The following is a 17,512-nucleotide window of genomic DNA, read 5'->3' as shown; positions in this document are numbered from 1 at the left end:
ACTTACGGTTCCTGACCAATACATAAGCTAGCAAATAAGGGACCATTAATTTGGTTGAATATGCATGCACTGAGGTTGCTCTAAAGAACATGTTAAAAATCCACTGAGCCAGTAAAATCCCTTGTATTAAGAATATATTGGAGAAAAATGGCAAATACACTCGAAGTGGTCCAAGGTCACTGGGTTCCTGAGAAGCACGGGATACAGGCCAAAGCAGACCATCCTCAGGCAGAGTGGAGAGGAAAACATGCAGCTGGCTTCAGTGGAGAGCCTCTTTGTCCTCTCCCAGGAGCTAGCGTTCCCCATGGAAACAGGGGTGAAATGCTGCCACTAATGGAAGCCTGGCTGCGAGGTGGGAGACAGGACCAGGAATAAGGAAGCACTGGAGCAGAATCTGAGCTCTTCTGCCTCCGGGTTCCACCCAACACCTCTTGATGTCAAGGGGACTCTTGACATCAGCATAATGTATCTGGCCCTCATAATCTGAGTGTTGAGTGGCTAGGAAGCCCTGAAGGCCTATAGGTCTATGTTTGGCCTAGAGCTACATGGCGCAAAGCTATGTCCTGAGCAGTGCAAACAGACTGGCATTTCTTCTGCCAGAGCTATCAAGATTGTTAGCCAAGTGCCTTTCATATTTGGATTAAGTCTGCCATCCTAGGGAACAGAAAGGCCTTGTAAAGACAGGAGATTTGAACTGAAAGCTCAGAGGACCTTGGAAATCTCCCCTGCAGTTCAAGTTAACACCCTATCCGGGAGAGCCGGCAGGATGTTTGCAATGTCATTTAGGAAAAGAACCAAAAGTCTGCTAATGTGAAAATGAGAAAACTTCCTTTCCATCCTGCCACCAGTGCTAGGGTTTGCTACTGAATTTCCAGATGATTTATTAAAGCAGTGACCTGACATTTCACATTTTTCAGATAGTCCAAGTTTCAAATATTCTGCTCTCTGCTCAGACCATAAGTCAGAAAATGTGTTCAGGTGTTTTATTCAAAACAAACAACAACAGAGGTCACCAGACTTAGACTAGCTAGTCCAAAATACATAATGAGGTTTCAGAAGAATCTCTCCTACTTCTATCCTTTCGGTTCTGATTAAAGAAGACAGTGTCTAGAGCAAGGATATTTTGATATAAGATACTTATAAAGATCATCAGATTATCAATTTCATGCCATTTTACTACAAAGCCAAACATATGTTAAAGAGGTTGCTGATGAGTAATCCTTCCCCGGAAGATTGAACCCTCAAGGCCACTCAGTTTTACCAAAAAGGGGGTGGGAAGTATGGGTAGGGGGTGTGGTAAGAGGTGAGGTCAGGTCCTGTCACACTTCATAGCCAGCTCTCAGGACCACCTCAGGGCCCTGTCCCTCCCTCAGGAGAGGTACTTTGGTTTCCTGGAGAGAAAAGGCATTTTCTAGGGGCATGTTACAGACTCAACAGAAACATGAGACAAGGAGCCTCCCACTCTTGCTTCCAAGCAGCAAATCCGGCCAGTAGTGGGGCTGAGCGAGAACACTCATAAGTCTCTTAATGGCCTATCCCTATTTCGAGAAATAAAGCGTTAACACAGGATGTTCAGTCAAGCCAGTCACCTGGCAATGGCTTCCTTAAGCCTAGTCCCTTCTCCCATCTCCTACTTCCTCCTAGTCCAGGGCCCTCTAAAAACCCAGGCTTTTAAGGGAAATGCCCGATCTCCACACATCGTTTCTGTAGAGATGAACACCGCAGAGTGGAGCGATCTACTGGAGCACTTCACAACGTGACTCTAACAGAACAGTGCTATTATGTGGATAAATGAAAGCTACTTGGTTAGCCAAAAAGGGAAAAAAAAAGTTTTTTGCACATGTTAAACGTAGTATTTCTCCTAACAGTGGCTGACTAAATCCTCTCTTCCCAGCCTCAGCCTTAGTGTAAGGGTCTTCCAGACCCCAAATAAACAACCAAAAAAAAACCTGTTGCCTTTACCCCACTCCACCAAGGCACGGCCAGGAGGGCTCACAGAACAAAGAGTAATCAGCTCCAAACATCCATTCCTGCTTTGACTCACAGAACCACAGAAAGCCCGTGTCTGGCAATTTTAGAAAAGAGTCGGGGATGGGCCTAGGAACTGTTCTGTTCCTTTTGAAAATTAATCTAGCAGTAACTTATTTAAAGCTTTTTAAACTTTTTATTTTTTAAAAATGTCAAACTAGGCTGGGCACAGTGATTCACACCTGTAATTTCAGCACTTTGGGAGGCCAAGGCTGGCGGATCACTTGAGGTCAGGAGTTCGAGACCAGCCTGGCCAACGTGGTGAAACCCGGTCTCTAATATAACATACAAAAACTAGCTGGGCATGGTGGTGCATGCCTATAATCCCAGCTGCTCAGGAGGCTGAGGCAGGAGACTTGCTTGAACCCAGGAAGAGGAGGTTGCAGTGAGCCAAAATCGCACCACTGCACTCCAGCCTGGGAGTGAGATTCTGTCTCAAAAAAATTTTTTTAAAAACTTAAAAAAAAGTCAAATCTACAAAAAAAGTCACAAAGACAAACACTGTATGACTCCATTTACATGAGGTAACTAGAAGAGTCAAAATCACAGAGACAGAAAGTAGAATAGTGGTTGCTGGGGGTTGGGAGGAGGGGGAATAGGGAGTTGTTTAATGGATACAGAGTTTCCATTTTGCAAGATGAGAACAGTTTTGGAGATTGGTTGCGTAACACTGTGAATGTACTTAACACTGCTGAATTGTATAATGAAAAATAGTTAAGATAGTAAATTTTATATCATGTATATTTTACCACAATCAAAACGAAAAAAGAACCACCCCAGAAGTTCTTCAATGTGCCTTGTCCCAATCACAAGTCTCTCTCCCACCAACAGTAACCATTATTCTGACTTTCTTCAAGTTTTTCAAATAATTTAATCACTCAAGTATATATACCTACACATCACGGGGTAGTCCTGTCCACTTTTTAAAAATCTGGAGAAGTGCTATCTACCTGCCTACCTATCTGTCTATTTTAGAGACAGGGTCTTACTTGCTGTCCAGGCTTGGGTGCAGTGGTGTGATCACAGCTAGCGAGCTAACCTCAAACTTCCGGGTCCCAGTGATCACTCCTGCCTCAGCCTCCTGAAAAGCTAAAACTACAGGTATAAGCCACCATGCCCAGCTAACTTTTTAAAATTTTTTTTGTAGAGATGGAGTCTAGCTCTGTGGCCCAGGCTGATCTCTAACTCCTGGCCTCAAACAACAATCCTCCCACCACCTCCTCCCAAAGCACTGGGATTACAGATGTAAGCCACCATGCCCAACCTGATATGTACTTTTTTTTTTTTTTTTGAGATAGTCTTGCTCTGTCACCCAGGTTGGAGTGCAGTGGCGCAATCTCGGCTCACTGCAACCTCCACCTCCCAGGTTCAAGTGATTCTCCTACCTCAGCCTCCTGAGTAGCTGGGACTACAGGTGTGCGCCACCATGCCTGGCTAATTTTTGTATTTTTAGTAGAGACGGGGTTTCACCGTATTGGCCAGGCTGGTGTCAAACTCCTGACCTTGTGATCCACCCACCTCGGCCTCCCAAAGTGTTGGGATCACAGGCGTGAGCCACCACACCAGCTGATATGTACTTTTAAAATCTCTTTTAATCTACAAATATTCTCTCCATCCCTTTATATTCCTTGTAATATATCTGCTGAAGAATCCAAGCCATTTGACCTACACAGTTCTCCACACTTATGGAGCAGGTCAACGTGTTCTTCCTTTCTTGGTGTGTCTGCAAATCAGCAGCTGGACTCAGGGACTTCATCAGACACAGGTTCATCCCTTTGGCAAGACCGCAGGTGGCAGCATACTGCTTCATCAGGAGGCACACGATGGCTCTCCTTTCGTAATGTTAGTGGCTATTGATGCTCACTGCTTAGATATTTTCATTCACTGGGGTTACAAAATTATGATATTCCAATTCTTTCATTTCTTTTCCTTTTATTAACTGAACCAATTTAATAGACACTTTCCCTCATCTACTGTTTGGTTATCCAATGTAGTTAGTTCAAAAGTAAAAGGCAGAACAAATGCTTGATTCTTTCCTTATATTTATCAGTTTTTAAGATGATAAACTGCCCTCCTATTATCATCCAAAGGTGACCCATTGCTTGATGAGTTTCAATCATTTGCAATTATTATCCGTTTGAAGCTCAAATTGTGCCATGATGGGGCAATGGGAGCTACTTCTAGCTAGCTCTTGAGTCCTTTTGCCACGGACCCTCCTATTCCTTTACAGCTTCCTCACTGGGTACTGGGAAGATGTACCAGGCTCATCTTGAACATGTCCTTTCCTAGACTTGGAATCAACCAGTTCTCCAGAAGCCATGGGTTCTTTTAGTACGAAATGCTATTTCAAGACCACAGTGCAGAATTCATACTAGTATTTCCAATTCAAAGTCAGGACATTTTTTAAAACTTACTTAACCTCTTCTGTATTATATCTGTATCTCCTTTCTTCTATTTTGAAAATCTTGGTCTCAAGGACACAGAGTATATACTAAGATTCCAGCATCCCATAAGTTTTCATTTACTTTATCCTACAGTCATACTATATCTACCATCTGGGCACACATTCATTACAAACTATACCCTCTACCTTTAACCCTCATTCAGTCTTAATTCCACAAGTAATTGCATGTTTACTGCTCTCTACCTGTCTTTATAGCAATGGTTCTGTAACTATGTCTAAGACTCATTCTCTCATAGACTCCTCAGGAAGGGCTCAGGGGAATAAGATTCTGGGGCCTTGCACGTTCACAACAGTTTGTTTGTGTCCTTTATACTTTAAAGTCAGTTTTGCTGGATATATTATAAATTCTTTGGCTCACTTTTTTTTCTTTCCTTATTTAATTATGTAGTTCTATTTCCTTTTGGCAAAAACATGTTTCTGTCAAAAAAGACTGATGGTAATCTAATCATTTCCTGTATACGTCATTTGCCGTTTTTGCCTACATGCCCAAATAATTTTTTTTCCTTTAAAATCCAGTACTTTGTAAAGAATACGTCTTTACAAATGTAAAGTACTGACCATTTGGGGTTGACATTCTCGGCTTCACAGTGTGCTCTTTCAACATGCAGTTTCAAATCTTTATTTTTTTTTTTTTAATTTCATGAACATTTTCCTAAATTTTAGTTTTAATTATTTGTGAAGTTCCCTTGCCTTTTTGTTCCCTGCTTTCAGGAATTCCTATTATCTGTATGTTGGATGTTCTTTGCCTATCATGAATATTTGTCACTTTTCCCCAAAGTCTTATTCTTTCTTCATTTATTTTCATGTGAAAAAGTTTCTTCCCTTAGGCATTTTCTGTTATGTTTATGTGTTCCTGTGTTCCTTCTAGTTCAATCTTCATTTCCAACAGAATTCTTTTATTTTTAAGTCTTTCCTAAGTTCTGTCATCTCATTTCTGAGATTTTCGTATTTCTGGTTTATGTTCTTCATGCATGATCTTAACATCTCTTAGCTCATTTTAAAATAAACAGTTACAGGTTTTGTCTGTTTTTTGGCATGCTCTCATTGTCTATAGGGATTCTTGTCTCTTTTTTTGTATAATAACTTTGAATGAGATTTGACAGCAATAATTTCCTGTTGCTTATTTTTATGCAAAATTAGTTTTCCTGAGCTTTTAGAGGGCAATATGGTTCAGAGTACCTTTTCTAACTTCACACAGCTGTGTTTTAGTTTGCTTTCATGTAGTGCTCAACACCACGGCCACTATTTCTTGAGATTTTCTCTCTCTCTCTGACACACACACACACACACACACACACACACACACACACACACACACACAGACTCTTAGATCATCTTTTGCCACAACTATCTCTATCCTTTCTGATCATTTTGACTCCACTCCATACTGAATTTCTTAGGTATGCAGCATCATTCTAGAAGGGACCCCCTAGTTGCCCAGTTTCAAGAGGTCATAATGGCTATTCCACAGATCATTTCTACTCACCCATTATTTGAATAGTCAAAATCCCTGCCAATTTCAACTGCTATTCCCACCCTGATGCACTGAACTTTCTAGCAAATATCTATTGGCAACTTTGGGGTTCTCCTATTCTCAAGTCTATCAAATACCCCAGTGCTTATTCTGCTTTCTCCTCTACAGACGCTGATACCCTGAAGGTCTTGTGGATGTTGGTGGTATACATTGTGTATATATATACCACTTGTATTTTGGGGGTGATGAGGATAACTTGTCACCTAGGTTTACTACAATTTTGTTCCCGGGTTTCAGGGTTTGCTATCTAGTTGTTCCGAACGTTCATAGTGGGGCAGTGGGGGAATGCGGATTAAGAGAGAATTTAAAAATACGCTACTGCCACCACCATCTTCCCAGAATCAAATAATTCTTTCAGTGGATTTTCATGTCTGGGTTTTTTCTTTCACTAGACAGGAAACTAAAATGCCAGTTGGTCTGGTTCAATTCTAACACCTAGGCACTCCAGTGCTTTCCCAGAGGCCAAAGACTCCAGAGACCTGGTTTCACATGTAAGCTAAAGACACACTAGCTCCAGCAGAGACAGCCAAAGTTTTAGCACTGCATTCTCAAAAAGTATTCACCATCCTTCCCTACAGTCTTCCCAGCCTCAGAAAGGCAGCCTGAAGCAAGCCAAGCAATACCCTACGACTGAGGCTAGAAAACCAGGCTCTGAGTCTCACCAAGGAGTCCTGTTAGGCAATGTTTTCCTATGATGCAGTCTAACTCTCTGCCATTCCACAGAGTAAACAGCTATAAAGGGATTTTTAAGCCTCATTATTGCTTCTTTCATGAAGCTAAAAAACATGACTCTTAAAAGTACAAGTAAACATACATAAATAGAACATAGAAGCTAGGCCATCAGACTGCGAGATCCATGAAGTCCTGTAAAGGAGAGACAATACAGCTTTGTGGCTAACAGTACAGACTCTAGTGTTACACTGTCCAATATGGTAGCCACTACCCACATGTGGCTACTGAGCATTTGAAATGTTGCTAGCACTATAAAGTAAAAACTATACATTGGAGCCAGGTACAGTGGCACAAGCCTATAGTCTGAGCTATTTGGGAGGCTGAGGCAGGAAGACCACTTGAGCCCAGCAGTTCAAGGCACTGCACTGTGGTGTAACTGCACCTGTGAATAGCCACTGCACTCTAGCCTGGGCAACAGAGTGAGACCTTGTTTCTCACATATACACATGTTGGATTTTGAAGACTTAGTTTGAAAAAAAAAAGAATATGAAGTATCTTAATAATTTTATGTTGCTTGTATTTTGAAATGGTAATATTTTTGGATATATATGGTTAAATAAAACATATTATCACAAGTAATTTCACTTCTTTTATTTTTTAATGTAGTTACTAGAAATTTTTTTTTTCTTTTTTGAGATGGAGTTTTGCTCTTGTTGCCCAGGCTGGAGTGCAATGGCGCAATCTCAGCTCACCGCAACCTCCGCTTCCCGGGTTCAAGCGATTCTCCTGCCTCAGCCTCCCAAGTAGCTGGGATTACAGGCATGCACCATCACATCCAGTTAATTTTGTATTTTTAGTAGAGACGGGGTTTCTCCATGTTGATCAAACTGGTCTCGAACTCCTGACCTCAGGTGATCCACCCGCCTCAGTCTGCCAAAGTGCTGGGATTACAGGCATGAGCCACCATACCCGGCCGATTACTAGAAAATTTTAAATTGCATATGGAACTTACATTGTATTTCTATTGGAAATCACTGGTCTACAGTGCCAGACAGCCCTGGTTTAATCCCAGCTGTGCCATGTACTACCTGTGTGAAGAGACAACTTTCTTCTCCAAGTGTTGACTGACTTACCAGTAAATTGGGAATAATAATTATATCTAATTTGTAAGGCTGTTATGAATTAGATAAAGCATGTAAAACATTTAGCACAAGACCTAGACATAATCAGTGTTCAAAAATAAGAGATGTTCTTAATATTACTTCCTAGCATTATATGGGTAATTAGGAGATGAGAGTTTCAGACCTGGCTCTGCCAATACCTTGCTATATAATCCATGTAAGAAAATTGATCTGTCGGATCCTTACTTTATCAGAAAATTGGGAGCTAATGATATGCCTCATTGAGTTGTTGTAAGAATTGAACTCTTCGCCAGGTGCGGTGGCTCATGCCGGTAATCCCAGCACTGTGGGAGGCCAAGGCGAACAGATCATGAGACCAGGAGATTGAGACCATCCTGACCAACATGGTGAAACCCTATCTCTACTAAAAATGCAAAAATTAGCTGGGCATGGTGGTATGTGCCTGTAATCCCAGCTACTCAGGAGGCTGAGGCAGGATAATCACTTGAACCTAGGAGGCGGAGGTTTCAGTGAGCCAAGATCCCGCCATTGCACTCCAGCCTGGTGACAGAGCGAGATTCCATCTCAAAAAAAAAAAAAAAAAAAAAAGAATTGAACTCTTTCAGGCAATACATATTTACTGAGCACCTACTATGAGCCAGTAATTTTTTGGGCACTGGGAAAAAATGCAGTGAACAAGTCAGATAAGTTCCCGTCCTTAGAAAGTTTATATTCCAGTGGAAGAGATATGAAATAAAAACTTATTATCATATAGGCCGGCAGTGGTGGCTCACGCCTGCAATCCCAGCACTTTGGGAGGCTGACGTGGAGTCCAAGAACTGAAGACCAGCCACAGCAACACAGTGAGATCTCATGTCTACTAAAAATCAAAAAAATTAGCAGGGCATGTTGGTGTGCACCTGTAGCCCCAGCACTTTGGGAGGCTGAGGCAGGAGGATCACTCGAGCCAGGGAGATTGAGGCTGTAGTGAGCTGTGACTGTACCACTGCACTCCAGCCTGAGTGATGAAATGAGATGCTGTCTTGAAAAAAAAAAATAAATTATTATTCTATAATGTAATGTTGGGTAGTAATAAGAATTATGAAGAAAAACAGAGCAGAGTTAAGGAGAAAGATAATGATGGAAAGATGCTACTTTAGCTCAGTGGAAGTCCTGAGGACAGACATTGGAACACAGAGTGAGCAGACAACTAAGGAAAAGCCATGAAGACTGAAAAAAGGACAGAGGATGCAGGTGAGCCTGGGGAAGAAAGACAGTGGGAGAGCTTGGAGTTGGGGGCAGAAGAGGAGGCTTGGCCGGACCACAGAGAGTACTGGAGGCCTCAGGAGGAACTCCGGGTCTCATTCTAGTAGGAGGGAGCCACTAGAGAGTCTGAAGGTTTTAAAATGATCCCTTAGACACACTGAAGGAGATGATGCATGTGCCAGGCTCAGTGTGGCCTGGCACAAAGTAAACATAGAAGAAGCCAATGATGGCAGAGCAATGACATGGGGCCCAGCTACTTCCCTTGGCACCCAGGAGGACAAGAAACTTCTTTTACCAAAGAGGGTAGAGAGGACGTGGGTATGGGTTGGAAACACTTCCAGGGTTCTGGAGAGAAGTTCAACGCTTGGACAACACTCACAATCAGATTTGAGGTCACCCCAGAGTCAATATTCTCCCTCTACCATCAAGGTACAAAAGGAGGAAAACAAGTCATGGCAAAACAAGGAGCCAACACTGCTCCACCACAAGGGACTGTCCCTTAGTTAGACCAGGAGCAACACACTGTTTGAAGATACATCTTTTTTTAATTTATATTTTTTTAATTGCCCAAATAATATTGTTTATCATTGTAGAAAATGGTTATTATAAAAATGTAGAAAGTATACATAAACAAATAGAAAAATTTAATTCTAATTACCTGGAATCTATGACCAAATACTACAGTAAATAATATGTTTGGCTATATAGATCCAGATATTTATGAATATGTAAACAAAAAATCTAGACCTCATGCAAATACATGTCATATGTGTGTTATACATGCTTTTTTTTTTTCTTTTTTTTTTTTTGTGAGACAGGGTCTTACTCTGTCACCTAGACTGGAATGTAGTTGCATGATCACAGCTCACTGCAGCTTCAACTTCCCAGGCTCAAGCAATCCTCTCACCTCAGTCTCCTGAGTAGCTGGGACTACAAGTGTGTGCCACCACACCTGGCTTATTTTTTTATTTCCAATTTTTGGAGAGGCAGTCTCCCTCTGTTGCCCAGGCTGGTCTCGAACTTCTGGGCTCAAGCCATCCTCCTACCTCAGCCTCCCATAGTGCTGGGATTATAGGCGTGAGCCAAATCGCCCAGCCTGTACATGCATTTTTAAAATTGCATGTTCTTCACAAACTGTGCTTTAGTCTGCTCCTTTCATTTATATATATATAGCATACAGCGTTCCAGGGCAGTTAATTTCAGGACAGCACCCTTTTTAATGCTGCATTGTATTTCATAAAGGGTGGTACATACTTTACTCAACACAACCCTCTTGTTGGGCATATAGAACGTTTCCAATCTGAGCCAAAAGCCTAAGTGGTGGCTCCCTCTAGTGCCCTGTTGTGGTGCCCAGCCACCCACACCAGCTCTGTTTCACTTACAGCAAACTCCTCTGGGGTCACTTTCAAGACATCGAAGACAACGGCATCATAGCTCTTGCTGGCATAGTCGCAGCTCTGGCCCTCCAGAGAGTCCGAGCTGCTGCTGCCCTGTAGAGAGCAGGGAGAGATGGTGTTAACTGAATGATCTGACTTGGAATCACTGCCTCCCAAACCTCCTCGGAATTGAGGATGGGAGAGCAACAGAATAGTACAATAAAAACAGCTTCTATTGATTAGAGCTTTACCCCAGTCCAGGCACCGTGTTAAGCACTGCATGTGTATTTTCTTCTCATGTGTGCCCTATGAATACACATTATTATTGTTCCCATTTTATAGATAAGGAAGTAGAGGCAATGTTACTTTTCCAAGGTATCTCAGCTATGAAAGGGAAAGCCAGAAAGTAAACTTACTTTTGTATCTATCTGACCCCAAAACACATACCTTCAGTTGCCACACCCTAACTTTCTCTGGCCAGTGTTTTACTGGTGGGGTAAAAAATTTCAGCCCAATCTTCCTTGAGGGAGAACAGGACTGCATGTCTTAGGAGGCCTGAGGAGACAATCTGCTTCATGATGTCTTTCGAACATTACCTGGTTTTACCTCTCTTTTTCCTAGTTGAAGTCACTGCAGGAAATTGTTACACAAAATGTGAAAGTAGCTCTCAAGGCTTATTTATCATGCAGGCCACTTGGAATTCAAAGCCTGCTTGCTAATGAGCTGAGAGGTAACCAACTGGCTTTAGAGGCCGGTGTGAAAGTTATATTTAGTAGAGTCCTTTGTGCTAAGGACACTCTGCCTCCTGCATGTATATGAAGGGAGTCTCCCATAAAAAGGCAAGTTAAAACTCCTCAAATGTGGCTGATTTCATGAATCTCAACACTGGGGATCCCAGAAAGTTGAATATACTTTCTCTTTAATTTAACTTCATCAAGCTTAATCAAGCTTACTGCCCAAAAATTGTGCCCTGTTCATAAACGATTTTATTAGTCTCAGCTCACGAAGAAGGATTTTGTGGTTTCCATTAACCTCAACATCTTGGACTGGGATTTAGAGAATATGCTTTTATTAATTCTTCTTTATTTCACTCTTTCCAAAATGGCTATATCTGGAAAAACTCTGTAATCTTCCTGAAAACTAGAGTGTTTTTAGGCCAGTGAGGGAAACCAGTAGTCAACAACTGGAAATGTAAGGTTTAAAAGAGGAGCAGGAACTTAAACCTGTAGATTTCGATAGGCCTGTGTCATCAAAAGATTTTAAAATGAGTCTACTATACCAAAAACTCTTAAAATGATCTTAAGAAGCAGGATACCATAGTGGTTAAGAGCTCTGAGGTCAGATAGGCCTGATTAAAATGCCAGCTCCACACCAGTTGCTATCTGAACTCAGACAAATAACTTCGTTTTACAGAGTCAGTTATCATCTGTAAAATGGTGATATTAAACCTACTTCCCAGGGCTATAGTACGGGTTATATAAAATAAAGCTTAAAAAGTAACTGGCAGAATCTGCCTCCACTCCCAGGAGAGCTGACTCAAGGGGACTCGGGTGAGCTCAGGCATGGCTTTTTTTTTTTTTTTTTTTTTTTGAGTGGGAGTCTTGCTCTGTCGCCCAGGCAAGAGTGCTGTGGTGTGATCTCGGCTCACTGCAACCTCCACATGCCGGGTTCCAGTGATTCTCCTGCCTCAGTCTCCCAAGTAGCTGGGATTACAGGCACCCGCCACCACGCCTGGCTAATTTTTGTAATTTTAGTAGGGACGGGTTTCGCCATGTTGGCAGGCTGGACTCACACTACTGACCTCAGGTGATCCACCCACCTCAGCCTCCCAAAGTGCTGGGATTACAAGCGTGAGCCACCACACCTGGCCCAGGCATGACTATTTTTAAAGTTCCACAGTGACAGGACAGTCTCCCCTGAGGAGAACCTATGCAGAATGAACTTTGGAAAAGTTACAAAGACTTCTGCTGATGCTGCTGGAATTGGCAGTCTACTACATCTCCCAGTCTTATACGGAGATCCTGAGCAGACAATTCTGTACAAACTGTTCTGTACTTCTACACCCACCTTCCAGAAAGCAGAATATATCAGGGTGACAGGATGGATTTTCTTTTGGATGGTATAATGTCATGGTTAGGAGCACCAGCTCGAGAGTCAGGGTTTGAATCCCCACCCACCTGGCAGCTGTGTGATTCCAAGCCAGCTTGTTCACCTGTCTGTGCCTTAGCTTCCTCATCTATAAACTGGGGATAAAATAATAATATATACCTGATGGGGTTATTGTGAATATTAAATTAGACAATGCCCATGGAACATGCAAAAAAGTGCCTGGTATATAGTAAGCAACAAATTATGGGGCTATATGTGTGTAAATGTATCACTCAGTCATTAAAATTTATTGAGCACTTCAGTTATACATGTATTCATCCATTTGCTCATTCAATTATTCAATAAATATTTACTGAGTACTTACCTTGTGCTGGATACACATATATGTACATATACACAGCAAATATGTGTGAATGTGTATAACGTGTATACACATATATACACACTTATATATATATACACACACACACATATACACATATACACACACAGACCAGAAAAGAAAGAAGCGTCACTCTAGATGGAAATAGAAGTCTGATTCCTCTAGTTACAAAAAGGAATCCATTCCCAGGATTTCAGGTATTATAACTTTCCAGTGACACACCATTGTATCTGCCCCAAACACACACAATCATACAAGGGGACGTGTTCAATCAAAAGCTGCCCCAAGTACATCATTGGTGATGACAATAAGGGTAATGACAATTGGTGCTGCAGTAGCAGCTTTACTTAAACCTATTCCGATTTCAGGACCAGAGATCAAAACACCGAATTTTTTTGAAAGGTTCATAAGAAATGAACTGATTCCTGGCCGGGCGCGGTGGCTCAAGCCTGTAATCCCAGCACTTTGGGAGGCCGAGACGGGCGAATCACGAGGTCAGGAGATCGAGACCATCCTGGCTAACACGGTGAAACCCCGTCTCTACTAAAAAATACAAAAACTAGCCGGGCGAGGTGGCGGGCGCCTGTAGTCCCAGCTACTCGGGAGGCTGAGGCAGGAGAATGGCGTAAACCCGGGAGGCGGAGCTTGCAGTGAGCTGAGATCCGGCCACTGCACTCCAGCCTGGACGACAGAGCCAGACTCCATCTCAAAAAAAAAAAAAAAAAAAAAAAAAAGAAATGAACTGATTCCTGTGACTTTTTGGCTGGTTACCCAGGATCACTTCAAAAGCCCAGCATAACGAGGAGGGCCTTGTGGGTTTAAACCCTGGTATGGCCTGCCAATCTGTCAGAGGAGGAGGCGTTTCACACACAATAGGGTGGTGGCATCCTGGGCCTCAAATGGCACCCACTCTTCCTGCATGCTTCTGTGCCATGACTGAGCATGGAAAGCAAACTCCCAAACCCCACGGCAGGGGCCCTAGCCCAGGCCACTGCAGACCACCAGTCCTTACAGCCATTTCCTACTGAGCAAGGTAAATAAGAACCCAGGGCCAGTTGGAATGACTTCTGTCTGACTTCATTCCGGAATGTGTGTGACTTATTTATAATCAGCAGCGGCTTTTCCTGGGAAAGGTCTGATCCCTTCTTGCCACCAAAATGGAATGTGGCACTTGCTACGACTGGACTGGGCAGGTATTTGTTTTTCTTTGAAGAGAACGACTTCAGAAAACATGCTGATCCTTAGGACTGACTGCCTCCCAAATCTCACGCCTGGCGTGGCCAGGGGCCTTAGGAGTGCTAAGAATGGTGGTATTCATAGTGCCCTACTGCCTTGCTGTCCAAGCCTCAGCTGGGGCCTGGGTTAGCTGAAAGGAGACCCCTCTACCCACTGTCCCAATTCTTGCAGCCTCAGTACCTGTGGAGTGGCAGAGGTGACCAACACGCTAGCCATCAGACCATTCCTCTTGTACATAGTCTCCAGGCCACAGGGAGCTTCAGGGCAGTCTCTGCAGGTAACATAACCTGTCTGGAGAAGTCCTGCAAGGCAAAGGGGCTCATAAAAACCAGTCTTCAAAACAAATTTATCCCCATCCCCAGGCGAAATTTGTACCAGACTTGAGCAGATCATCTGAGGAGACCTTTAAAGAAAGGTCAACAGCTAGTGGCTTTCAGGCGAACTATGGCCCACAGACACAGTTTGATGGGCTTGTATAGGGTATTGGTATTTTTAAAATTAATTACCAACATTTAAAAATTGGAAGATTTCACATAGAACTCTGGATTTCTGACTTTTCTGGCAATACTGGGCCCATTTTCCTGCATGGTGACCATCAGCCAGCTGAGTGGCAGCTGCCCCTTGGATTGGAGCAGGGCCTTTTAGTCCCCACTTGGCTTGTGCAACCATTTTAGTGCGTGCCTGGCCCTTGCAGGCACTAGAGTTTGTGATCTTTGTCTTACTCATTTTGAGACAGGGTCTCGCTCTGTCACCCAGACTGGAGTGCAGTGGATCAATCACAGCTCACTGCAGCCTCAACCTCCTGGGCTCAGGTGATCCTTCCACCTCAGTCTCCCAAGTCGCTGGGACTACAGGCATGTGCCATCATGTCCCACTAATTTTTTTGTGAAGGTGGGGTCTTGCTATGTTGTATGTTGCCTAGCTGGTCTCAAACTCCTGGGCTCAAGCAATCCTCCCACCTCGGCCTCCCAAAGTGCTAGGATTACAGGTGTGAGCCACCGCATCCAGCCTTGATTTTTCTTTTAAAACAAAGGCAGGGTGAAGAAGACAAGCAAATTCTTCTGTGTTCCCCTGGCACCACACTTCTTCATCAATAATAACGTGGGTAATAGCTAACCCCATATAGTACTATATGCCATGCTTGGCATACATTAACTTATCTAACCCAAAAATCCTGAAGTAGGTCCTATCATTACACCCTATTACATGTGGGGAAACTGAGGCAGCAGGGGAGGCAGATAGCTCATTATTTGATGGCTTTGTTCATGCCACCCTATCACCCTGTCATCATTCAAGACCCTGCTCAAACATCCCTTCTTCTGGCTATCATGCCTGAACAACCCAAAGCAGAGCCAGTGTTCTGTCACCCAAGTGCACACACCTATAACAGAGCATTTACCACATCACTGAACACAGAAAGCTGTGGCCACTGACAGCTTTTTAGTGGCAAGTGACCAGGAGAGTAGGGAGGGGGTGGGGAGGAAGACAAGGAGAAGACAAAGACTGGAACCAACTGCAGTTATCCAGGCAAGAGGTAAGGAAGGGCCCCTGAGCTGAGGCTGAGGCAGTCAAGTCAGAGAGGAGACAGACTGAGAGACAGGAAGGACTGAGACTCCCCAGGCACTGATGTGGAGGGGAGGCAGAAGTACCAGCTGAGGATGAGACGGTTTTTGGCATGAGGTACCAGAAGGATGGTGTGTCCTTCTTCAAGGAAGGAACAGAGGTGACATAGCAGATTTGGGGGAAAGATGATGAATTTGATTTGGGAAATGCGGAATCTGTGATGCGTATGTGAAAATCAGTCCTGGAGGGCAAGATCTAGCCCAAAGGTCACTGCGAAAGATGATTTGCCTGGATAACTGCAGTTGGCTCCAGTCTTTGGAGGTAGCTCAAAAAGAAGAAAAAGTCAGCCTGATGATATTGACTCCATCTGCAACCCTCCCAGGTCCCTCAGTCACAGGGCCTGGCACACAGCAGTATGCTGTCAAAGAAACAGGGGCGGCCGGGCACAGTGGCTCTGTAATCCCAGCACTTTGGGAGGCCAAAGAGGGCGGATTACTTCAGGTCAGGAGTTCGATACCAGCCTGGTCAACATGGTGAAACCCCGTCTTTACTAAAAACACAAAAATCAGCTGGGCGTGGTAGCAGGCGCCTGTAGTCCCAGCTACTCAGGAGGCTGAGGCAAGAGAATCGCTTGAACCCAGGAGGTGGAGGTTGCAGTGAGCCGAGATCGGGCCACTGCACTCCAGCCTGGCGACATAGCAAGATTCTGTCTCAAAAAAAAAAAAAAAAAAAGAAAAGAGAAAAAAAGAAACAGGGGCAAGCAACCAAAAAGGAACGTCCAAATGACCCTGGTTCTCTCCTGGTACATCTCCAGTGCTGACAATGGCTCTTCTCTCATCCCTCAAAGCTGCTCCAATACAATATAACCACTTCAGTTATCCCCTCCTCAGTTCTATCCTGTGAGCCCTCTACCTTCCCATTCTTCCCAAGAACACTCAGAAGAACTAGCCCGCCCTATAAACAACATTTGGGAATCAACTGGGAGAAAGCTGACTATGGTTCTTAGAGGGTACCACTGACTTGCTGTCAATTCTCCTAAGTATGATAACAGCGCAGAGGTTAAGTAGGAAAAAGTCTTTATCCTTTGTGAGGTGTGTGTCAACATACAGAAGTAAAGTGAGTTTAAAACTTAGGTTCAAATGGGTCAGGAAAATATACGTGAGTAGAGATAAGGCAAATACAGCAGCATGATAACGATGGCTGAATCTAGACAAGAGGGTATAGAGGAGTTCATCGTATCAGTCTCTGCACTTTTCCAAGTGCTTGATAATTTTCATAGTAAAAAAAAAAAAAAAAGAGCTGGTCAGGTAAAGTTTTTCCTTAGAGAAACAGCTGAGCTGGAGAGGCCAAAGTCCTCTTTTATGAGCAAGGAGAGGAGACAGGCTGAGAAGTCTCATTTGTTAGTCATTTTTGTCCTGAGAGAAGCCATGTTCGCCGTCACCAAGAACCACAGATCCACAGCTACTGCAGGTTGAAAAAGCAGCTCCACAAAAGATTTGAACAGACATTTCACAAAAGAAGATATATGGGCCAGGCACAGTGGCTCACACATGTAATCCCAGTACCTTGGGAGGCCGAAGCGGGCAGACCACCTGAGGTCGGGAGTTTGAGACCAGCCTGGTCAACATGATGAAACTCCATCCCTATTTAAAAGACAAAAATCAGTCGGGTCGGGTGGCACATGCCTGTAATCCCAGCTACTTAGGAAGCTGAGGCAGGGAAATCACCTGAACCCAGGAAGCAGAGGTTGCGGTAAGCAGA

At 43.5% G+C, this 17,512-nt stretch overlaps 1 protein-coding gene across 23 annotated transcripts in view; it reads right to left on the bottom strand.

The window, feature by feature from the left end:
* The window catches only part of LOC105463938 (Ral GEF with PH domain and SH3 binding motif 1), a 309,104-nt gene that overhangs the window by 249,049 nt on the left and 42,543 nt on the right, over positions 1-17,512 (bottom strand). For all 23 annotated transcript variants that reach the window (XR_011612999.1, XM_011711384.2, XM_011711385.3 and 20 more), the window contains 2 exons: positions 14,369-14,490; positions 10,468-10,575 (listed from right to left, as the gene is read on the bottom strand). Coding sequence is in view for 22 of the 23 variants with exons in the window: in XM_071078830.1 (XP_070934931.1) it covers positions 10,468-10,575; positions 14,369-14,490 (230 nt within the window). In the remaining variant the exon portion in view is untranslated. The remainder of the gene's footprint in view (positions 1-10,467; positions 10,576-14,368; positions 14,491-17,512) is intronic.

Source organism: Macaca nemestrina, chromosome 14, assembly GCF_043159975.1.
Source record: "Macaca nemestrina isolate mMacNem1 chromosome 14, mMacNem.hap1, whole genome shotgun sequence".
In the NCBI taxonomy this organism is placed as follows: domain Eukaryota; kingdom Metazoa; phylum Chordata; class Mammalia; order Primates; family Cercopithecidae; genus Macaca; species Macaca nemestrina.
This window is presented reverse-complemented; position numbering and strand designations above follow the sequence as displayed.